Below are 25337 nucleotides of genomic sequence, written 5' to 3'. Positions count from 1 at the left end.
GCTTCCTTGTTTATATGAAGTTGTCTCTCATCTTTGTGTTTTCTTTTGTCTACGCAAACATCTGTTTCTTTGATTTCCAAAGATTCAGAAAGTTGGGGAATTTTGATATGATGTCAATCTCAACTGCAACCTTCAGCTTATAGTGTTTTTTTTTTGTTTATTTTCTTGTTTCATTTCCCTAGTAAGAGTTACAAACATGCAGGAGAACAAAAGGAAAAAATACAGTAATATGCAAAATAGAGCACTACCTTCTTTGTGTGTGTGTGTGTGTCTAGCATGTTCATCTATCCTCCCCCTGTACCTCCATCACCTCCAAATACTTCCCCCCCTTCTGTCTTTGCAGAATTACTGCAGTGTGAGTCACACAAGCAGCCTCTGTCTCAGTCAGGCATAGAGAGACAGATACAGCCTCCTAAAACTGTACTGAAGCTTACTAGGGCAAGAGTGTTTTTATTTCAACCTACTGCATTATATTCAGGGGTGATGGTGGGTGGAGAGTAAGAGGAGGGAGCTGCAAAGGCATGTATGTCCAGACAGAAAAGAGAAGATTAATCCTTTTAAGTTGCCAAAGCTAAACTGCAGCGCATAGCGGACATCATCCTCTGGATGTAGTAGAATGACTGGAGTGAATATGGGTGGGGTGCGTGTATGTTTAAATACATGAAGAAAGTGTGCTTGCATGTATTTGCTTTACTGTAAGATGACAAATGAGGGCATTACTCCCCAGGGGTTTGATTAGTGGACTTTGCTAGAGTGATTTTCTTTTCAGCACTGCAGCCAGGCTGGCAGAGAGTCAGAGCTCTGTTGAGCCGAGTATTCCTTTAGCCTTAACTAGTAATGACTAAATTTCTATTTCTAATGACTTCATGAATTTCTTCTCAAATAACATTTTAACCATTTGAGAAAAAACTATTCATAACCATTCATAGACATATATCTTTATGTACAGCTACTTTCAGTACTACTGATATTTATTTAGACTCTGATTGATCTTTCTGAGTTAACTTCAGTAGTTACTTCCTGCAAGCCATCAACGTGTTGGTGAGACCCCATTCCTATGAGACTGCTCAAAGAAGTCCTACCATTAATTAATTCTTCAATCTTAAATATGATTCGTCTATCTTTATTAATTGGCTACGTACAACAGGCCTTGAAGTTGGCAGTAATTAAACCATTACTTAGAAGCCATCACTTGACCCAGCTGTCTTAGCTAATTATACGCCAATCTTCAACCTTCCTTTTATCTCAGAAACTCTTGAAAGAGCAGTCATAAAACAGCTAACTGAGTTGGGGTGGCTGTAGCTCAGTAGGCAGAGCAGGTCACCTACTGATCGGAAGGTCAGCGGTTCGAATCCTGGCTACTCCGGGCTACATGCCAATGTATCCTTGGGCAAGATACTTAACCCCAAGTTGCTCTCCGACCGTTCTGTCGGAGTATGAATGTGTATGAATGTTAGGTAATTAAAAGCACTTAGCTTCATAAAAATGGAAGTGCTTGTATGAATGGGAGTGCATGGGTGAATGTAAACAGGTTGTAGAAGCGCTTTGAGTGCTCATACTGAGTAGAAAAGCGCTATATAAGAACTAGTCCATTTACCATCATCTGCAGAGGAATGATTTATTTGAAGAGTTTCAGTCAGGTTTCAGGATTCATCACAGTACAGCAACATCATTAGTGAAGGTTACAAATGATCTTCTTATGTTCTGACAGTGGACTCATTTCTGTGCTTGTCCTGCTAGACCTCAGTGCAGCGTTAGATACTGTTGACCATAACATTTTATTACAGAGGTTAGAGCAATTTTATTTATATAGCACCAAATCACAACAAACAGTCACCTCAAGGTGCTTTATATTGTAAGGTAAAGACAATAATTACAGAGAAAACCCAACAATCAAAACGACCACCTATGAACAACCAGTCATGGCTGATGGTTCCCCTCCCTGAGCCTGGTTCTGCTGGAGGTTTCTTCCTTTTAAAATGGAGATTTTCTTTCCCACTGTCACCAAGTGCTTGCTCATAGGGGGTCATTTTGATTGTTGGGTTTTCTCTATGTTATTGTAGGGTCTTTACCTTACTATATAAAATGCCTTGAGGTGATTGTTGTGATTTGGCTCTATATAAATAAAATTGAATTGAATTGAATTTTACTCTCTGGCTCACTAGCCTTAAATTGTCACATTAGATACAGCCAGTCTTCATTTCCTCTATCTTACTCTCAAACTGGAGCAGCAAGAATTGGAGTATTCTTGATTACCTGGCAGCAAAGTTCAACGTACTCCATTAATAATGAATTTTTAGACAATATCTCATAAAAACATCTCACTTCCATCTGTGTCATTGACACATTGTGTTTCTCTCAATAATAAGGAAATATGTTAAGCATAACCTTGCACTCAGGTTAAAAAGAGAAATTAAAAATTAAAGACATTCATGGTACAAAGAGACTGAAGAAATGTATTGTTCAAAATAGAAAAAGATACTTTGTTGGCATTTTTCTTATTGTGCTGGATCTAAAGAAACAGAATTTTGATGAGAGCCAGTGAAATGATCAAATCCAGATCTCTGTCTTTGCCATGTTCCCCTCCAGACAGCCAAATGTTGAAGTTGGCCTGCTGGTCTGCACTGACTTTGTGAGGTCATGTACTGGGGAGTGCAGCTTTTTTTTATTGTTTTATTGTCAGCCCGGAGATGTGATGTGGGGGCAGGGTTTGTCTCTTTTCTTTTCCAATTAAATTGTGTGATGCTTTTTTTGAGGTAAGGAATTGTTCAGTTTCAAGGAGCTTTAGGGAAGTACTGGAATTATATTCACTTTTCAATTTCACAGGCACAAAAAAATCATCCATGAAAATCGTGGTAATTATGAGAACAGAGTGACAAAAATGTGTTCTGAAATATCTGACACCACAATGAAAGAAGCTCACGTATACCTCAAGATAGATGGTATACACCGAAAGATCAGCCTAAAAAAAAAAGATCCATTCATGACATCTTTATTAGGTACTGTTCAACTACATATTAATGCAATTATCTTACCATCCAATCACATGGCAGCAACATTATTCATTTAGGCATAGTGACAGCCTGCTGAAGTTAAAACAGAGCATTAGAATGAGGAAGAAAGGTGATTTAAGTGACTTTGAATGTGGCATGGTTGTTGGTGCCAGATGGGCAGGTCTGAGTATTTCAGAAACTGCTGCTCTGCTGGGATTTTCCCCACACAACCATCTCTTGGCAACAGCAACTCAAATAACCAAGGTATGCAGACGAACATCTCTGAACACATAAAACACTGAATCTTGAAGTAGATGGGCTACAGCAGCAGGAAACCATACCACAGAACAATAGAAGATTGGAAAACACTGATGAGTCAATTTCCGCTGCAACATTTGGATGGTAGGGTCAGAATTTGGCACAAACGACATGAAAGCATAGATCCATCCTGCCTGGTATCAACAGTTCAGGCTGATGGTGGTGATGTAAAGGTTGTGGGGATATTTTCTTGGTGCACTTTGAACCCTTTAGTACTAACTGAGCATCATTTAAACCCCACAGCCTACATGAGTATTATTACCTTCGATGTGTATCCCTTTATTACCACAGTGTATCCATTTTAGGATGGCTGCTTCCAGCAGGATTACGCACTATGTCACAAAGCTCAGATCATCTCAGACTGGTTTGTTGAACATGATGAGTTTACTGTACTCAAATGGCCTCCACAGTCACCAGATCTCAATCCAATAGATCCCCTTTGGGATGTGGTGGAACATGGGATTTGTCATGGATGTGCAACCTACAAATCTGCATCAACTGTGTGATGCTATCATGTCAGTGTGGATGAAAAAGTTTCCAGGACCTTGTTGAAGAACTAAGGCAGTTCTGAAGTCAAAAGGGGGTCTAATCTGGTACTAGTAAGGTGTACCTAATAAAGAGTGTATTGCAGTGAGGTTAATAAAATACATGAAATATGGAGTGAGCATGTACCTGATTCCCAAGGCCAAAGTGGACGTGGCATGTGTTCCCTAATTCTAAGTGATACTAAATTGCATTGGGTATTAATTTCAGTCACATAATGCATTAATTGGCTCTAGAATTTTTAACTAAAAAATTTTGATTAAAAACTCTGGTAAGGTGGTGTATCCATGCTCTCTTTATTACATGACTAATAATCCAAGTGTAGGAGCAGAATATGTATTTACTGGGTATCACGCATCACAGGGTAATTGGTGGGCCTGACTATATATGGTAAGGGTTTTTTTTGGTTTGGTCAGGTGTTCCACCCGGAAGGGAAAAACAGTTTTTGACCGCTGAAGATGCAAGGACCTTGGAGAATTATGGGTGTTGATATTTCAAGTGTTTCTAGAAATCTGTGCAAGTATAATGGACACTGATGATTGTGGATAAAAATAAATGGACGAAGTGTTCAACTGGCAAGTATGACTCAGACTTTGATTCATCAGGCACCGTGATCAGCGCGTCAATTAGGTTAGCCCGTGTGTAGCGCCTCAGTGGCTTAAAGCATTGGCTTAGCCTCTACACCAAGAATCCATCCTTTATGTTTCATAATCGTTGATTTGTGGAATAACTTCCAGTCACTGGCATATAGATAAAACACAGATTTGATTACATCAGGTGTGCTCCTCGATGACCTCCAACTCTGACGCTAAATCAAATTATCATTAAGAGAACTTTGGTGCCAATCAAATCAGAAAATCTTCAGAAGCTACTATTGATTCATCCTCTGGCTGACTTTAATATTTATTTTGAAGGTTTCAGAACAAAGCAGCTGTATTTTCTCACGAGTCATTGCGTGCCTTTGAAGTTGAAGGCTTGCAGACCTCTTGAGTGGCACTTACATTTTAGGTCTTTGATGCTTCTTGGTAGTGTGGGAATTAGCAGTTAACTGAGGCAATCCTCTCTTTTTTGGAATCAGCTTACAGTGACACCGGATAGCTGACAGTTTGGTTACAGTAATACATTTTCCATTGACATTACTGAGGTAACATAAGGTAAAAGTGAGCCATTAAATGTTCAGTTAAATGTTTCAGGATACAATAGGATCTATTTTCAGGACAATTTGGTGCTTAATTCTTAAATTCCATTTGCGTTCTAACACATCGACTGTCAGCTGGTAGAAAATAGTTACGGTTTAGTATTCTCATGTATATTTAAAGAAAGACAGTCACACTGCATGAATCTCTGAGCTGATGTGAGAAAAGAAATAACCAAAGGTTTCACCTAAAATGAAAAAAATATTTTTTGAGTGGCAATACTACATTAGTTTTGGAGACATTGTGACTGTGAACCCCTACTGTACACAGTCTTTACATACACCCTCAAAAATACACAGGTTTTCTTCCTTTGGTCTCACAGTTGTCATGTCTTTCCTTGTAATACTAATCGCATTACTAACTAATCTGACTAACAGGTATTTCTTTGTTGCTGTTTTTTTCCCCCCTTTGCTGTGCATCTGCAGTCTCCAACCAAGTGGTACATGAAGCTTGTGCCTGTAAGTCAACTAATCACTGCTGTATCTTTCATCTGTGTCCACAGTGACTCTCTTTCGCTCCTCTTTCTGTCCTGATTGCCATCATTTTATCGTGTGTGCATCAGCCAATGACTTCACTGTTATGTAAACCAGGCTATTTTCTCTCTTCTCTTGATTTATTAGTCCCTTGTGCTAAATGCATATGATTACATATTCAGCAAAAGCCATAATTATTACTTCTTAACATAAAGCAGACAAAGTAGACTATAAATGACACTGAATATTTGATTATTCATCAACAACCTTATTCTGTGTATGAGGTTGAGTTTACAAAAGCCAATATAAGGAATATTTGTAGATGCTTTCTTGTGTTGCTAACTGGAAGGTTTTCATCAGTGGAACTATGCACTCCAGGGAAATCACTGAGGAGGTCCCAAGGATTAGCCAAAAAAAAAAAAAAAATTTACTTGTCTGGAAGCTCCCACGGCTATTATGCACACAAAATTGATAATCATATGGCAATTTCAACATTTTTCCATACGGAGCTGTGCGTAATTTCTCAATCTTTACATTGAATTGAAGATGCTCCACATGTTAAGAGGGTCATTGCTTTGTTTTTTTCTAAATAATCAGTGACAGTTACTTCACTCATGCAGCTCTGTTCATTCTCATGTCTGTTTTTCCTTTTCATATGCAACAAGGCTCCAGAGCCATTCAGTTACTTTGATACATGAGTGAATCCAGTGAGGTCTTGCTGTGCTGGTGCTGCTTTAAAGCTCCATTATACATCGCTAATTTAGTGAAACAGTAAGAAACAACAAGACGAATTTGGCTTAATAGCTACTGTAGATGTGGGCAGGGTAATTTTGCACAACCACTTCGCTTTATAGTATTTTATATTCCACAGGCTCGCTACAGGAAGGAGCAGGCCTCAACCCAGCCGGTTCCTTGGATCCCCCCAGTGGACAACCTGCTAAAAGACAGCACAGATGGCTCAGCCCTGGGTGCACTGCTGCACTTCTACTGTCCTCAGCTGCTACCACTGGACGGTAAGGAACGGGCATGATGAACAGGATGGGTGGGTCAGTGGAATTTACAGTTAGAGGAGGTACCCAGAGGAGTTGTGTGGGTTTGTTTGGGAAAGGACATCTGCACATTATCCAGCAAAGTCCAACATGACACCAATTTATCTACAGGTGATTAATTATTTATTTGACCAAAGAAATAAGGCCAAAATGTTGTAAGCTGGTGAAACTCACACCATTCTGTTTGATTCACATATAGAAAAATCAGAGCCTGGGGGATGGTAGTTCCACCCTTTTTTGTGTCATTTTTTTTTAAACATAAAAATGTTATCAATATCAGTATAATTCTTGTCTGTGCTTCTTAATGGTTTATTCAATAGATCAAACATCAAAAGAGAATCAACATAATCACATCATGTTGCTGAGGAGCCAAGTTATCAGGCCAAATGTGCAAACACACTCACGACAACGACAGGAACAAAAGATCAATCAGGAAACGTTTACTGTATTTAAATTAACCCTGATTGATCTTTTGTTCTTGTGATTGTTTCAGCTTAAATAAATAACTCTGGATAGGGCTTAACACACTTCATCAGCAATATTTGATGTAATTATGTTGCATCCAACCACTGGTTGATACCCTTCATGCAGTGTTCATGATTGGTCAGACATTCACAAAACTTTACACTTTAAATGCCTCAGCAGTTCCTGAAAAAAAACACAACATTGTTCTCAACGCGTTCCGTCACTGCTCTTAATTAATTACTGTCAGCAGAGTAAAAAAAAAACACTGAGCTGCGCATTATAACCAGAACAACTTCAATCATCAAATTCATACTGGCGCCACTGTGACACCTGATGGATCTCTCTGCCCTCCCAGATATTTGTCTGAAGGAGAATATGAGTCTGGCTGATCGACTGTACAACCTTCAGCTAATACAAGACTTCTGCAAAGACAACCTGAACAGCTGCTGCCACTTCAGCCTAGAAGACATGCTCTATGCTTCGTCCACCATCAAGGTACTGCTTGAACTTGGCTGCATTTTGCATGAAAATGAAATATTTGCTACTTAAGTTATGTTTTTACGTGTTGTACATGTTAGAAGATTAGTATTGGAGATTTTGAAAAAGGGAAAAGTTAATTTTACTTAGAAATATTGTAGCAATTACTTTGGAGATTGTAAGAATACATTTTGAGGTACTAGATTGGAGATTATGGTGTGATTTGAGGCTTGAATTGTGATGAGGATCCTGTTTTTTGGTTTATGGGCTGGTTGATTGTCTCAAGGTTCTTACTGCAAACAAATTCTTTACTCTTAGTCTTTATGGTAGAATTTAAGCTGCTCAAAGTGTAAAATAGGACCCCATATAAAATATCTGTTAACAGAAAATCCAAACCCAATCCACTGTGTTGGCTGCTTTATTTAAAAATAAATACTTGGTGATGTCAGTACTGGTCAGAGCTGATAACTATTTTCCAAAACACTTCAAAGTTACCCATAAGTGTTGTACCAAAACAGATTAGAACCCCATGTGGTGTGAGATCCAGGCTAAATGAAACAAGAGAAATGTGCAGCACTGTAGGCCAGTGTGGTGAGTCATGCTGTGGAAAAAAACTTTCAGTCCAAACTATCCGTCTTCACTAACCACAGGCTTGGAGAGCTTCACTCAGCCTTCCTTCCCAACATGTATGTATTTGTTCATTTTTCCTGCCTTTTCCTTTTTTCAACTAGTGTCCTTCAACTTACTTTCCAGTTTGTTTTCTTTTAATCTTCATTTCTTAATTTCCTTTTCTCGCTATTCTTTCTTCTTCCCCAAATTGCTCCTCTCCTTTAGTTTTTTTTTCTTTGCTTGTTTATTTCATTTCTTTTGTGTTGCCACAGCTTTTGAGTAATTTTTTCAAAGATTCTTCCTGCTTTCCTGGCCTTTTTCTTGAAACGGTCTCTTTTTCTCATAGCTGACTTATACATCCTTCAGACCCCTCTTGTCTATAACACTGCTGTTTCTGTGTGTGTGTGGTATCGAGTTTGTGCACTGCTGATGTCATCTTTTGGTGAATAAATGTGTATTGCTGCTGGAGTGTCATAGAAACAGTCTGCAGCTTACATTATCTCACTCCCTGCTTTTCTGTCATTACCGTAAAAACATATATAGGTCACTTGAGATGCACAGGAAAGAGCTTTTTCCACCCTCTGACTAATGTTCTACATCTATGAAGGAGCCATCTTTGTTCAAACACATTTCTATGTAGCTGTGTTTACTTGCTCAGCTGGTATATATACATGGTATATATTTTTGTTGCTTACCTACTTACCTTTTCATCAAATTGCCATTTTAGCTGATGGCTGCCACAATCACAGTGTACTTCTCTTTGTCCAGTGCATTGATGTAACTGTCCCTGTCGCTTGCATGTTTGATTTAGCTTTTAGTGTGTCAGTCTCGGTGTGGTTTGCCTGAGAGCTGCATCGGTAAGGGGAAAACAAGTTGATGTGTCTGGATAAGTTTAACTTTCCCTAAACTGTCATCTCAGCATGTCCTCAGATGCAGGAGAGCTCTCGGCACAGACAGAATACAGGTCACTGAAGGGACAAAGCCCAGGGGACTGTCTAAACTGACTAAAATATGTCTAATATCTAGAGAAAATGCGCTGTTTCCAGTGAATTTCTTTGAACATTTCTGATCTGCAGAATTAACCAGCAGCACAACCGTATTAAACAAGCAGTTTTGAAGTATTGGAGCTGAAACCCAGCAGAATGACAAAGGCTGAAAAATAAACATATAAGGGTGCTTAGTAACTGTAACATTCAGCATTAGTACTGAGAGTATCATATGTATATACTAATGATGTTTTATTTTGCACAAAATTGCTATAAAATAAAATAAAAATGTATCAGTTTCAGCCCAAGGCACGTGCATACTAAATAACATGGTGTCAAAAAATAAACGGGTTTTGTGAACCAGCCAGTAGCACCATTCTGCTGACACTGATTTCAGGAACAGTAAAACAGTCCCAGCACGGCAGAGTAATTGCCTGAGAGAAGCAGTGCAGCAGACAGAGGTGCATACAGAACTAGTTAGATTCAGTAACCTTGACCCAGATTCCAGGGAGTCACATCCTCAGTAGCTGTATGTTGTTGCCCAGCACACTAATGGAGACCTTATTATAGAGATTGAGCCGACACATTGGGTTGGTGGGGGGGCGAGAGGTGTTGATGTGGAAGAAAATGGAAACGGGAGGGAAGAGACAAGAAGGCGTGACAACACAGTTTGAAACAATTAGAGAGGAGAAGGAAGAGGCTGAGGGAAGAAATAGAATAAAAGGGGCAGCATCTTTTGGGAAGGCGATGACAAGCTTGGGCATGTGTGTTACAGAAACATACACAACAGACTCACACTGTGACTCAGTGAAAGTGTCCCTGTACTAATACTTCTATCAGATGTCATTAGAGGTGATTAGAGCTGATGTTCTTCAGTCAGAATTAAAAACAAATGTCTCAGTTTGCTGGCATTAATTCATAAAACATAACATACAACAGTAATGTACATTAAAATACAGCAATGGAAGGAAAGAGAGAACCTGGGAAAAATAATATTCTGAGATGCCACAGTTCAGTTTCTGTACTTTAGCTGTTGAGGATAAGATAATTTAATAGATATTATCAGTCATCCAAAGAAATCAGATGCAGAAAATTGGAAAAGAGCATGCAGCATTACGGTGAGAACATTTATTGCCTGCCCACACACACACACACACACACACACACACACACACACACACACACACACACACACACACACACACACACACACACACACCAATTTGTCTGGAATCTTTATATCAGATGCCAGGTCTCTGTGTAGAGTGCTTGACATACAAACTGTGCCCTTTCCTCTCAAGGCACACATAATTTTGCAGGTATGGCGATGATAGGTTGACTTAACATTGTGTTTGGTGTACCTCAGTAAGAGGCAATACACTTTCCTCCTTTCGGCAAGCAACCCAAAAGCCATATATCACATACATTACCTAGGGCCATTCTTTGCTAATGGATGCCAGACCAGTAAATCACCCAACCCGCTCCCATTTACTGGCTCTATGTTTAATTAATTCCCCACACATCTTAGTGACTATCTGTGGATCCAAGGAAGAGAAATGAAATTCACCAGCTCCTTTTATACCAGGAAGTTTCTAGCAAATATGCTGAGGTTGCCCTGAGGAGCCAGTTAACACACTTACTATAATTCATAAGCTGCCTTTTCAACATGATTCTCAATTAGTCATTTGTCTATAATCTGACTGTCAGCAGTGAAGGATGGCTGTTCAACTGTGAATTTTCATTTGACAAAAAGTGGCACACAGGATTACAAATTACCTAATTACAGCCAAAATAATGACTTTATTATAGCACATTAGATTGATATGGCCTGTGTAACTCACACTGAGTACTGCTCTATAAGTATTGCTCACCATCAGGTAAAGAGTGCCAGGGGCTACGTGAAGTTCAAGCAGTATGACCTTTGATACTATATGTCTCTAAGCAATTACTTTTAAAAATCCAAATGTTTTCTATTACCTTTGCAAATGTAACATAAGCTCAGGTTTTGAATAGGCGGCTGGCAGCCGTCTGATAAACTTGGCGATAAATCAAAGAGTGGTTTTTCCCAGATTGGAGCAAGTCTGTCTGTCTGGCTGCTGGATGTAAATCCTTTAATCAGCCCTCTGGCCCAGTGACTGTTAAGATTAATGCCCTCTGAATGCTCACTGTGTGGCTGTAGGTCTCGTCTTCTGCTGAGCTGGATAACATAATTTGTATGGGGTTTGTTTGACCTCCTCATATTTATACATTCAGGCTCTGTGCATTGCCTGTGCGTTTGAATGTTTCACTGTCATGTGTGAGGAGCACATACTGGGAGGAGGGGGAAGGAGGATGTTTATGCAAAGTGGATTAGCTACTCCCACCCCACCCCACCCGACCCCACCCCACCACCCTAAACTCTTATCTGTCTTCTAGTAATCACCAATCTGACTTCATTCTGAGAGTCACACACTCAAATCTCCAAACAGGCAGATCTGGCAATGCTGCAGACCTGGCAGCCCACGAGGTAGTAATGCCATTCACTGGGGAGATAGGTGGGGCGGTGGTGCAGTGGTTGGTTTTAGGGATCAGCCTGAGTGTGTGTGAGTGCTGAGGTTGGGGGTATTAAGCAAAAACACTCACACCTGGTGTGTCTGTAGTAGTCAGGCGAACAGATGGGAGGAGAGAAGTAAGCCTGGGCTGTTGCCACCAATCTGGGCAGGGCGGATGAGAAGAGATCTTTGTCTCTCTCATTCAGTCTTTTTTTTTTTTTCTTGCTTCTTGCTTCTTCTTTCTACTTTTTCTTTCTTCTTCTGAGGAGTGCTTCACATGCTGAACACACCTAAAAGGTAACTAGCACTATTTGACTTGGTGTTCATTAGTAATTCTTTGCTTTTTAATCACAGAGTCATTAAGGATGTAACTATGACCCAGATGCAGTTTGAAAAAAGAGACCATTTTAACTGACTGATAAAAATATTAGCAAACGTAGGGAGTCCAATTTAAATGTAAAATTAGATACTAGATACTTGAATTATTTTGATAACCATGTGCTCTACTGCTCCTCACACTTACAGTGCAATGTTCTGCAGCAGACATCATCTTCTTGCAGCCCAGCACACTAGCATAGAGAGGGAAACAAAAACATGTAAAATGCTGCAGTAACACCCCCACAGTAAACCAGGGTACTGGTGTTAATTGCCTCAATCCTTCCTGGTGTGCTTTTGTGCTTCAGTTGACACGTGTGTGCTGGTGTTTGACTGGTACAGAAAAATGTTGCTTATGACTTGAATCAGGTTTCTTTAGTGCTGAACCATGCACTATTGTCTTTGTCTGGAGACCGTGGACTGAGAGCGGGTAGAGGGTGTGATTCCTCAAGGTCGTTCCCGCTTCACTGCACTAATTTGCGTTTGTGTGCAAATGTGCATATATGAGCAAATGAAGAAGAACTGCACAATTAGCACACTAGCTGAATCATGCGGTGCATTGTTTCAATAATGCCTGCTCTTTTTTTTCGTTTTTTTTTTTTTTTTGAAGAATAAGCATAGAATAAACATTTTTACATTATTATAAGGAAACAACCAACAGTACTTTGGGAGAGTGAAATACTGATTAAAAGATTGATCTCTTTGCAGTGCAGTGCACTCTCCTCCAGTAGTTTCACCTCTTAATGTATTTTGACCCGATTCAAACATGGACTAGACCTGGCACATCAGTGTTAAATCCCTTTGAGCCTTGACCCTCAGTTTTATTCAGGCAGGATGCAGGTAACCTCTATTTTATGAATGAGGTTAATGTCTTAACCACATCAAGATTAGCACAGGTACTATTTATGTTATTATGCAGGTGGAATATGATTTTATCTAGCATCAGTTATATTACCTGAGCCAACACACAAAAAATATAAATGCCCTTTAAATGACTCTACTATCCTTTGAACTGTGAGATATCGTTCTCTTTAAAAGGATATTCTATGAAATGGTCCAGGCTTGGTGAATTACTCATATATAGACTGGACAGTACAAGTTTATGATACCTCAGCTTGTCAGTTAGGATTAACAGAGACACCTGCTGGACAAATGTATACAATGCAGTTGTGGTCTTCTACAGATTTTATTCCTGGGACTATAACAGTTACGTGTTTTGTTTTAACGTATCTTTGAAGTGAGTGATTAACTATAACCCAGCCTCATATGTTTTTAATCTTACTCTTGTTTCCTTCCCCAGAATAACTACCTGGTGTTCATGGCAGAGCTGTTTTGGTGGTTTGAGGTGGTCAAACCATCATTTGTGAAACCAAGAACGCTGGATAATGAAGGCACGGGCAAGTGTTAGATTCTAACCTTGTAATGCAGTTTACAGTAGCAATAGCAACATTAGTGTCACAGTTTGTAATGAAGCAGTAGTAAGTAATGGTAGTTACATAAAGTAAACGTAGGTGTTTTTCTCTGAATCATGCACAAAGTAAAATAATTAGGTAAGGATCATACAATATTACATTGTGTCTATTGTAAAAGCACAGTTTGATCATTTTTCTTTGTCTTGTCACCTCAGAGTCCTCATCCTTGCTGAAGAATATCCCAATAATCCCCATCTCCAAGGCAACTAAGAAGAGTTTTATGGAAAGACCCCCAAGCCCTGAAAGACCCAGGTATGTTAGTCCAAGTTATGATGAGAAGAGAAATCGGGGTGCAGAAAATTCTAACAAGGACAAGTTAAAGCTAAATAATAACTTAATAAAATCCACATTATGATGTTTGTTCTTTTCCTCTGTCATTTTCAAGTTTACCCCTGCGACCCCAGCCTCGAAACTCAGGTAATTATTATAATTTTGTGATTTATGAAAATGTATAAAAAATGTGAAAGATATGACTTGTAAGTACAAAAGCTTTTTTTTGTCTTGTCTTGTCTTTTGCTTTGCTTATATTTGTCATCCAGGGGAGATCAAGAGGTCAACCTCAATGTCCTTTGTTGATGGCAATCTTGGCACCTGGCCAAAAGAGAAAAGGTTAGTGTTATTGTTGTCCTCTGTATGTGCAACATTTTATAATCTGTTAGCTAAATAAGTATCTAGAAAATAATTTTATTATTATTTTTTTTTTTGTTAAGATCTGGGCCTTACGGGGTGTCCTTTGACATCCCCTTTGACAAAGAGGAATCTGTACCTGCACCTCTTCCCTCCACACGTGGCATGGTCAGGTCTGTCAGCACTGATGATGGTTCTGGGTTCAAAGTCCTCCACTTGCCCCGTGGAATGAAGCGCAACCTGTCCTTCCAGCCGGTGAATGGTCAGAGTGTTGGCATTGAAGAGGAAGGCTGCCCAGACAGCCTTGCTGGCATGGAGCCTAGCCTAGCTAGCAAGCAAGGATACTCCAACGGGCATGGAGGAGTCATGGAAACAACTCCCTCCATGGAGGAAGCCCTTCAGATTATCCACAGCCCAAGCAGGCCTCCAGTGGACGGCATTAACAATGGTTTCTTTTTGCACAGTCAGGAACAGGGGGCTGGTGTGGGTGGTTTAGACCCTGTGTCAGAGGTCGACTCCAAAGGACCTTTGAGCACCACAGACACCACAGAAGTCGACACTGGCATCCATCTCCGAACAGAGGACATGCTAGATGAAGATTCCTCTCTGAAAGACTGCTCTGTGAACATGGAGCTGGATATGGACACGCCAAGTCCCTGCCCAAGCAGCAAATCCCCTTCAGGAGTAAAGATGACCAGCTTTGCTGAACAGAAGATGAAGAAGCTTAATCCATCAGCACCAGACTCAGGCAGAGGCAGTAGCAGCTCCCTGAAGACCACTCCAGAGGGTTCTGAGTTTGGCCTCCCACTATCTGTCTCATGGGCCCCAACCCCTGAGCACAGCCCAGTCCGCCAACAAACCACACCACCCCCTATTTCTCAGCCATCACCCACACCTGTCCAGCTTCCACCCAATGACCCTGCACAGGTCATGGCTACAGAGATGGTACAACTGAGGATGAGGCTCGAGGAGAAACGGAAAGCTATCGAGGCACAGAAAAAGAAAGTGGAGGCAGCTTTCACAAGGCACCGGCAAAAGATGGGTCACTCGGCATTCCTAAATGTGGTAAAGAGAAAAGGTGATGGTGCTGCGAGTGGAGAAGAAGGGGGGAAAATTGAGGGAGAAGGAAAGTCAGCAACCACAAGTCCCACCTTTAAATTTGGGAGGAGCAAGACAGGCACGCCTGATGGGGCAGAGCAAAGCAGTACAGCTTCCTGTTGGCAAAAGTCTCCTGGTGCAGGTGAGGAAGGCGGACAAAGCCACACTCAGTTAACCGAAGTGGATCTCACAGAGTATACACGTTCGATAGAGAAACTCAATCATTCTTTAGCCTTCCTCCAGACTGAGATGCAGAGATTGGCTCAGCAGCAAGAAGTGATCATGGCCATGAGGGAGCAAAAACAACAGCAGGCATGGGTCATCCCTCCTCCACATACAAACCCCTCACCACAAAAGCACAGTCGAGCCGGAGCTGTTATTCGATCCTCAGGACCCTCTTCTCCTGCTGACTCCCCTCGTTCCACCCACCGCTCTCCAACCAGCATCAAACGCAAATCTGCATCCTTCCACTCACGTAATCCTCGCACCGCTCGACCCAGCGAGCTCAAGCTGGCCCCCTACAGTCGGGTCTTAACTGCACCACAATCCGTCGATAGTATCCCAAGGCTACGGCGATTTTCTCCTTGCCAGCCCCTGGCAAGTTCCTTCGTTTACATGGGAGACAAACCAGCAACTGCCAATTCAGCGACAGTAGTTCCAGATGGAGATAAAAACAAGGAAACACATTCCCTCCTTTCCCCAGAGCGGGAGTTTGTGGGTGTATGTGTAGCTGGTCCCCCATGTAGCTCCCCAAAACTACAGAACAAAAAAGAAAAAACTGAAGTAGGTACTAATGCCCAAACCCAGGAAACAGAAGCTCACAGTCAATCTAAGATCACTGACATGGAAACAGAACACCAGAAAGTTCAGAAGCCAGATATAGAGCTCAAACCTACTGTTGAGTCAACATTCCCTGAAGTGCTAGCTCACCCTGTGGTAGAGACCTTCATAGTGATGCCAACAGAGATCCCGTCTCAGCCTGAATCCCCCGACCAAGCCAAAAGCAGTTTGATTGAGGTTCCTCTGTCAGTTGTGAAACCACTGGAGGATCTGACTCTGGATGAAGGCCTGGAAATACAGCAGGGCAATGTGGAAGACTTAGATGATGAACAGAAGATCTGCCGTGGTTTCTTCTTCAAGGTAGGCTGTTCATTAAAAATCAGTGTTTCTGACAAGATAAGTAAGCTTTAGTCAAGAGAGACAACAAAGATAATAACACCACAAATCATAATAGACAGAGCCAGCAACATAAATCAGAGAAATTACCACACACACAACCTGAGTTTCATTTAAACATGTCACTGAGGGGAAAAAAATTCAAAAATATACATAAATATTTCTAACCTGGCAGACATGTTTGTTTTCATAGGGAAACATTTGTTCCTAACAGAAGATGATAAGTGGCACAGGAAATATGCTGTTTGAGGACAGTGTCATCTTCCCATTTATAGCTTCTAAGGCTGCTGCTAACTGCTGTCTGGGCTTCAATGTGGGTCACAAAACTGGGGCTGCTGTGAATAATTCAGGCGCAGCTGTGGAAATGCGGGGCTGAAGCAGGGTCGACTAGAAAATGAGGGTGGATACTGAGGGATGAGCAATGAGCGGTCTCATGAATTAACCTCTACAGGAGTCAGATTAGCATTTACATTAAATTAGAAGATTGCTATGCCACCATTAGTAACAGCCAAATTCTAATTCATTTATCTTATAAAAGCATTAATTTATATTTAGAGCACATTCAGAGTATGTAAGGTCTGGACATTTGAAAATACAAACTGTGCTATCCACAGTGAGATGAAACGAGAGATTGGTGCATAATAAAGGGAAATGTTTTGAAAGCTTTCAAAGGAATGTGCCCTTTCTGGCCCTGAGAAAATCCTCTATTCTGTTGCTTCTGTGAGCCCTTTTGACTGTTTCATTTAATATTACAAAAGCACGCTGACCTTTCAACAGTCCAGGTTTTGAGTCATCTTTTCATTATATCAAAATGCAACAAAAAAAAGGATTTATGGGGTATCAAAATGACACCAGAAGGTCAGCTTTGCGTATGAATAACAGATAAACAACTACATGTTTAGTATTCACTAAATGACACAGAAGCTTACATTACCTCACACACTTTAAGCCAACTGCCTTTTTTTTCCCTTTAGGAGGATGGAAAAGCAGAGGAGAACATGGCCCAGAAGAGGGCTGCACTGCTGGAGAAAAGGATGAGAAGGGAAAAGGAGAGCCAGCAGAGGAAGATGCAGCTGGAAGCTGAGCTGGAGCAGAAGAAAGAGGAAGCTCGGTATGCACAGTTAAATATTAAATTCATTTGTTGAGATTTTATTTGGGTTGGGACAGTCTTATGAACTTTGTGTCTCTGGTTTCTCTTTTCAGTACTTCAAATTTCTTCAGTGATCCTTGGATAAGAATTCAATTTTAGCCCTAAATGTTACTTTAGCTTTTATTATGATCTTACATACTATTCTCTTCATTCTGTCCATTTCTGAAATATCAGCAGATAGTAATAAAAACCTTGTTTTCCAAAGCCCACTATAGCCTAGTATTTGCTTAATGTACCTAAGCCATTGTGATTTACAGACCTGATTGTTACTGTATACGTCTTCCTTATTAGTTCAATAACTTGCCAAATAACCCATGAGTTTCGTTTTAATAGCAATGCATAACCAATAACAGTGTAGTACAATATTTACCATATCTATGTAGATAACTGACTGTCTCTCCTTTGGTAAATTCAGCATTTTATGCTGGCCCACGATAGATCGTGCCCCCATAGATTACAAAACAGTGATCTTCCAAACTTACTTCAGTTACGGTCTGCATGGAATGGTTAAAAATGCACATGTCAATTATTATTAATTCTTGAACTGAAATATCTTATTACTTCCCGAACTCTCCTTCCATCTCTGTGTCTCTTCAGACTAAAAGCTGAAGAGGAGCGCGTCAGGAAGGAGGAGGACAAGGCCAGGAAGGAGTTTATCAAGCAGGAGTACCTCAGGAGGAAGCAGCTGAAGCTGATGGAGGACATGGACACCGTCATTAAACCTCGACCCACAGCGGGGGCCAAGCAGAGGCGAGGCCGCCCTAAGTCTATCCATCGTGACAGCATGGACTCACCCAAAACCCCCGTGAGAGCTGCCACAGGTAACCATAGAGATGACCTTCACTCAGAGAGGTCAATGTAATCCCGTCACAGTGCATTGTGCCACCTCAGACTCTGTGTACTAAGTGTATGTTGCTGTTTGTTGACGTTTTATATAGTAAAATATTGAACTAATAGAATGCCATTGATATTGAATTTATGTATTGCATTTCCAGCCTTACTAATGCAGTAATAAGCATTAGCATTGCACTGAAAAATTATACTAAAATAACAGATGAAAATCTCCCATTGAAGGAGCTGTGCAGCACCAGTGTATGTATGTGTTATATATGTAACTTTAAAATCATCATTATATAATACTGATTTCATATAATACGTGGTTAAGTATGTATTATATTCATCAGTTTTGCATGCATTTGTGGTTGTGAGATGTTTCAGTCACAGCACTGAGGCTGCATTGCTCTCTCAGGTGGCACAAAACACCGCGGACAGTCTGGTGATGTTTTCATTCACGGTGTGGTGTAATTGTGTCGTGTCGTGTCATGCCACATGTGATTGTCTCACATCCAGGTTCACGCCAACGTGTCTTTTCAGTCTCCAGCTTGTCCCTCGCTTCCCTCAATCTGGGAGACAGCGACAGTGTTCACTCTGAGAAGAGAGCAGCAAGGTGAGATGATTCTTTTTTTGATAGGTGTAGGAAGAGAAATGTTTAACATTTGGTGAAGATTTTTGTGTTTCATTCAGGGGTACAGCAGTGAGAAATGTTCTAATTCCAGAAGAATCCTGCAGTCTTGGTTTTGTGCTTTTGCTAAAAAAATAATTTTACCATTTTTAACCTATTTTACTTGCTGTAAGAATTACAGATGCTAAGCTACTGTAAATGAGTCTTAAATCCATGCCGAATATATAGAGTAAATTCACACTGACTTACACAGGCAGATCACAGGTGCTGCAGTATTCTCTGGAGTTACAGTAGGAGTTTTCTCCTTCACAGCTGAAGAGAAACACTTGCCGTGACATGCATTTAATTGGACACCTGGACTAACTTTAACTCTCAGATCTAACATTTTTCCTGTTTTCTTTCCATCTTCCCTTTGACAATTTCCTTTCATGTTGTTTCACACGTCAGAAGTTCTAGTTTGGCCTCTAGCGGCCTCTTCTACTTTCTGGGCTCTCCTAAACTAAGAAGGAGAAGGTTAGTTTCTGGTTGGCAGTAAAATCTTAAAGGCACTTCATGCCGTCCTGAGCCCAATCCTGCACTGAAACCCTTTTTCCATAGTGGGTTTTGTTAGGGATTGAGTGAGCATTTTAAGCAAAGGCAACTTATTCCCCCCCCCCTTTTTTTTTTCTTGTGAAGACCCTCATAACTAACTTCAAAGCACTGGTTTGCTATGCTCTCGTCAATATCACCATCACAAAACAATCACTTTTCTTTTCTGCTTCCCTCTCTGCTGTGCTGTTCTCACCGATTTCCACTCTTGCTTTGGTTATTTATGCCTGATAAAGCAGATTATTCAGAAACACTGCTTCACAGACCGTTTCTGTACTGCACAGCCAACATTTAACATCCATCTTATCAAGTCATTATCTCGAGTTTTTTATTCATGGAAAGCCAAAATGACTTGTTAATATGGCCAGTTTACTTTCACAAACAAGAACAACCACATTTAAGCTAAGGTTGGCCTAGTTGCTCTTATTGTACAGTTGCCTTGTTCATATTTAGAAATGCTTGGTTTGGATAATATAATTTCCCAGTAGTGGCATTTGATTTTATATTCATTAGTTAAAATACTCTGAATGCAAAGAGTCCTACAGTGAGAGCAAGTAAATGCCAGATCCCGCACAAAAATGTATCTACCTTTTTTTATTGAGCTTAATGCACAAAACTGCACTCACCAGCCATGCTTGCAAGCTTTGCTGCTGTCCTGGTTAGTGTAACTTTGTCACACCACTGAAACCCAAACCAAGTCCTTTCTTTTGATGACCAAACTGAACTGAATAGCAGTGCCTGCAGTATGCTTTGCTGACTGTTCAGGATCGGCACACAGAGAGGTGAACTAACACTCAGTGTGTGTGTGTGTGTGTGTGTGTGTGTGTGTGTGTGTGTGTGTGTGTTCTAGGCCTGACTCTGCAGATGGTTTCCTGTCCCCCAGTCGCTCCAGCAGCAGGAATGGAGAAAAAGACTGGGAAAATGGATCTACCACCTCCTCTGTTACATCAAATACAGAGTACACTGGTAGGTTAACTCAGTATATGTTGGTTTCTAGGCAAATATTAAAAGTGACTGATATTCAAAACATAGAGATGTTAAATGATAGTCAGATCTTCATTTTCTCTTCATTCATTCTTTGAGATCTTTCTTATCTTTCTTATTATCTAATACTAAAGGGCAGTGGTTTTTTCTTCTTGGTGGGGTTTCATTTTGCCCTGTTTGTAATTCAAAGTAGTCACGTAAACAGTCATTTCTGGTTCAAATAGCCCACATTACTTTGTCGGACTAACTGGTAATCCAGACAAATGCCACCCTCAGCAATCTTCATACATGATTCATCAGCAGAAAGAGTAAAATCAAGAAAACAAGTATTTTCTTTGACATGACTGGAGTGGTTGCTATGGCAACAGCCCCATCCTGATGTTCTTGCCTCCATTTTCTTTCAGGACCGAGGCTGTACAAGGAGCCCAGTGCCAAATCTAACAAGCACATCGTCCAGAATGCTCTGGCGCACTGCTGCCTCGCAGGCAAGGTCAACGAGGGGCAAAAGAACAAGATTCTGGAGGTAAGAGCATCTAAAGATAGAGTGTCCTCATGACTCAGTAACTTCCGTAATGTTAAGGAAAACCGACACAGGACCTTTGTCTTTCTTTGGATGGTTCCTCGCTGTATGTAACATAAAGGTTTTCATATAAAGTGGTCTTCAAATACAGTCAGTTTGTTGGACAAAAACATAGATTTTGTACTTTTGCTTCTTTAAACCACCACAGTGGAGTTTAAATCAAATAATCAATATGTGATTGAAGTGCAGACTCTTCCTGAAAAATATCCCATTTTTTTTTCCCTTGAGAAACTCTTGGGTTTGTTTCGCAGTACTCTTTGGGTCACTATTTGCACTGTGGAGCACTGCCCGATCACTTTTGCAGCATTTGGCTGAATCTGAGCCGAGTGCATAGCGCACAATTCATCCTGCTACTTATATCAGCAAACCCATCATCAGGAAACACTAGTGACCCGGCTCCACTGACAGCCGTACATGCCCATGCCATAACACTACCATCACCATATCTGACAGATAATTTGATATACTGTGTGATAATCGCGAATTATTTCTCTCTACCTCAATACTTCTCTCTGCCCATCATTCTGGTACAGGCTAACTATAAGAGTGTCGGTATTTCACAATAAAAGCTGGAAATGCTGGAAACTATTTAATGTAAAAATTCTGCAGAGAGTGTTGATTGTCATTTATTCAGGGTGAAAATTAATTGAAGGAAAGATTACTAGACTTAGAATTCATTAGTGAAATAAACATGTATTTAAGTTAAATGAGCTACTCAGAAGAGAAGGCTTTGCTGTATGGATGGAATATGTTACATTATTGAAACAACAAGTGAGCAAAGAGGAATTCTGGATTTTTTTGTATTGACCTGGGAAAGGGGGAATTATAACTGAAGTCCTAGTTGAGATAACTAAGATTTTAAAACCTTTTTTATTGTTCTGGAAACATATTTCCAGAACACATCAAGTGTCCTTAGGCATGTGGCACCTGCATATCTAATCACTTTTTTCACCCCTGATCTTAACAGGAAATGGAAAAATCAGAAGCCAACAACTTCTTGGTTTTGTTCCGAGATGCCGGGTGCCAGTTTCGCGCTCTCTACACTTACTGCCCCGAGACCGAAGAGATCAACAAGCTGGCAGGCATCGGCCCCAAGAGCATCACACGCAAGATGATCGATGGCCTCTACAAGTACAACTCAGACAAGAAGCAGTTCAGCCAGATACCAGCTAAGACCATGTCAGCCAGTGTGGACGCAGTGACAATCCACAACCACCTCTGGCAAACCAAGAAGCCAGCCACCCCTAAAAAAGTAGTGCCTGCCCAGTCCTAATGGGACTTGATATCCCAAACATTTCCTTTTCCCCTTTGAACGGAACATAACCAGTCTCAATTAGCACTTCATTGTACATATCCATGAAGATTCAAACACCTGCAATGCCAGTTAGATGAATGCATATTTGTCTCTCTTTTTTGTATGTTGTTCTTCTCATTCCATTCCCGTCCTTGTTTATCCTTCATATTCTGGACTGGAATCGATAGGACTTAAAGCTCATGAACAGCTGGAATGTATGACACTGTCAAAGAACGATGTAAACATAATCATGTCAGACAGTTTATGAAAGCACGTGTGACTGCTGTTTTTGTTCTCTATGTGCCAAACGTCAAAATAAAAAGAAGAGAGAGAGAGAGAGAGAGACAGTATGAATGCCAGGGCATTTTACTCTGTACACTGAAGCTCTGAATGTTTTCAGTTCATGTAAAAACTGATTTTTGCTCGCGTTACCCTGTTGAAGTGTGGCCTTATGCGCGTTTTGTTTTAGTGTAAGAGTGCAGTGAGGTGACTGTAATGCGACAGCCTCTTTTGTATTTGGAAGAAGACTTTTTTTTTTTCTTCTCCTCATCTGTGTGAGTAAAACAGTTTGTATATTAAGGTACGTAAACTCCAAAGGGCCAAAAAACTGATTGCATACAGCTAGCGTTAGCCACACAAAATGTGTGTGTTCAGCTCAACAAAGCAAAGCGGTTCCAGCTTTTTCAGAACCCTTTTTCGAGGAAGTGATTTTAATGAATGCAGGACGTTACTGTAGATCACTGATTCTCAACCTGTGGGTCAGGACACGTGCAGACAGTTTGTGCTATTAGGTACAATGTCAGGTTTGTAAGTGATTTAAGTAATTCAGTTAAGTAAACCTTACCGGTTTGTTTGCTTTGCTTCACCTCAAAAGATTGGGAACCTGTCCTGTAAATCACTTTGCTGCTGGTTCACAGCAGGTTTGTGAACAAATGAAACTGCTCAGTATTACTTATTTTTTATTATGAAATGCTGCCGACTATGTTGGATCTTTGCAGTATGCTGAGATATTGTACAATCACACTCCCAGCCACTGGCATCAGGACTGAAATCCAAGCTATAATGACACCTACAAAGTGTTTCTCTTTATATCACGATCAAATTCAATTCTTGTCATTTCTTAACAATATTAAATTCAAAATTCACACTCAGGCTCTTCATTGTCATATCTGCACCCAACTTTAAGCCACTTTTGATCCACCAAAATGTAGTACGAATAGTTCATATGCTAGATTTCTCATAGTTGAAATAATTTGTTCTGTCATTTAAAAGCTAAGTAATGCATTAAAATAAGTATTTTTTTCCCCCCAATTCATTAAAAAAGGCCACATTATGAAATGTTTGTGTCATTTTCAACATATCTGTGTATCTGTTCCATCACAGAAATGGGTTCAACCTAAACAACTAAAGCGTGTGTGTTAGCAGCACATCTGTCTGCCACCTATAAATGCAACACATCGTGAATAGGTCAGTAATATGGTAATTTTGCTAGATTTATTTTTTTCTATTAGCACTAGGATGAAATTCACACAGTAATGCAAGGCAGAATAGGGCAGATAGATCCTTGTTGCTGCATACGGGTAGAGTCTCGCCATTTGGTTTCACTGGCGTCAGCATCGTGTTACTTTTTTGCCGCTGAATGTCCGATCAACACCGTTAGCAGGCGCGATTTCCAACAAAATAAATCTGCCAGCGTGGTGCTTTGTTTTTAACTGGGGAGGGTTATTTATGACCAAATGAGAGCATGTACATGTTTTTGAAAATGTAGACTAGTACGACAGAGAGAAGAAGTGTTTCATTGTACTGGAAGGATGTTTCTGCAGAAAGCTCTGTCTGCCTGCATTTGGCTGTTTAAGGCCAAGGTAAAAGATTATTTAAACCGTAATGATACTGTACAGTGTGTTCATGTGAGCAACTTATTCACTAATGATGACTTTGTTTTTGTTTCGTCAGACGCTGTGCTGTCATTCAACATATGGCTGAACATGTAGTGTCATTTTTTTCTTTGTTTCCTTTTTCATTTTGCATTAAATAAAATGAAGCATGTCATCAGCATGTACGTGGTATTGATTGTAAAAGACATAAGGATGTGTGAAGAGGGGACACAGCAATTATATTAATATACTGTTGAAGCAGTAGCATCAATTCCAGCTGTGCTGTTGTGTCATCTCTGTGTATTCTTCAATGAATTTGAGACACCCAACAGTGAATTTCCTCCTAAAGTGCAGAGAGTAACTAGACTACTTCCACTTCCAGCATGTTTTTTTTTTTTCCCGCAATGTTTGAACATGAATATCTCAAAACCTATTAAAGATAAAAGCCTGCATTTTTCACTGGTCTCTCTTACCATAAAAACAAATCTGTAATTTGGGACAGGTCCATCAGGAAAATATTTAAGTATTGGTTACAGTCTTATATTTGAGCACACATTAATAAAAGAAAATCACATTTAAAAACACAACTAGTGACAGTTTCTGAATGCTATAGTTGTATTTCACAATAATGCAAAGTAAAATATGTAGAATACTTTTTAACATGAAAACAGTATTTTCATTAACTTCCATGCGGGATTGGGCCATTATGATATTTTTCGTTTTCGAGGCCCACTTTGTAGGCGTGCACATTGCTCTGGAGGACTCTGATAATTCAGGCTAAGTTTAAAATATACTAAGAAGCGTTAAAAACACGATGAAACATTTTCATTTCTATTACGGTTCTTGCAGCATTCGTTGCCTGTAGCAGGTCAAACGTGTATGACATATTAAGTTAAAATGTAAATGTCTGAAGAACAGGTCATTTTCATTTTATTTCTTTGTTTTGATATTTGTATGCATCTATGCTCATGACGTGACCAGTGCTACATGTATAATCCAGCCTGCCTACCCTATTTT

At 40.3% G+C, this 25337-nt stretch overlaps 1 protein-coding gene across 7 annotated transcripts in view; it reads left to right on the top strand.

Moving 5' to 3' along the window:
- Positions 1-24688, top strand: part of camsap2a (calmodulin regulated spectrin-associated protein family, member 2a) — a 56615-nt gene extending 31927 nt beyond the window's left edge. For 2 of the 7 annotated variants that reach the window (XM_030726754.1, XM_030726753.1), the window contains 14 exons: positions 5476-5508; positions 6395-6536; positions 7393-7532; positions 13316-13412; positions 13643-13739; positions 13873-13904; positions 14027-14096; positions 14198-16352; positions 17363-17499; positions 18136-18359; positions 18889-18985; positions 20439-20554; positions 20977-21095; positions 22120-24688. In XM_030726754.1, coding sequence (XP_030582614.1) covers positions 5476-5508; positions 6395-6536; positions 7393-7532; positions 13316-13412; positions 13643-13739; positions 13873-13904; positions 14027-14096; positions 14198-16352; positions 17363-17499; positions 18136-18359; positions 18889-18985; positions 20439-20554; positions 20977-21095; positions 22120-22425 — 3765 coding nt within the window. In that variant the 3' untranslated portion in view covers positions 22426-24688. The remainder of the gene's footprint in view (positions 1-5475; positions 5509-6394; positions 6537-7392; positions 7533-13315; positions 13413-13642; positions 13740-13872; positions 13905-14026; positions 14097-14197; positions 16353-17362; positions 17500-18135; positions 18360-18888; positions 18986-20438; positions 20555-20976; positions 21096-22119) is intronic. The other 5 variants (XM_030726756.1, XM_030726755.1, XM_030726758.1 and 2 more) reach the window with 5 other exon arrangements.
- Positions 24689-25337: the final 649 nt, after the last annotated feature.

This window comes from Archocentrus centrarchus, chromosome 4 (genome assembly GCF_007364275.1).
Source record: "Archocentrus centrarchus isolate MPI-CPG fArcCen1 chromosome 4, fArcCen1, whole genome shotgun sequence".
Taxonomy (NCBI): domain Eukaryota; kingdom Metazoa; phylum Chordata; class Actinopteri; order Cichliformes; family Cichlidae; genus Archocentrus; species Archocentrus centrarchus.
Note: the sequence above shows the minus strand (reverse complement) of the source record. Positions and strands in the feature narration are given on the sequence as shown.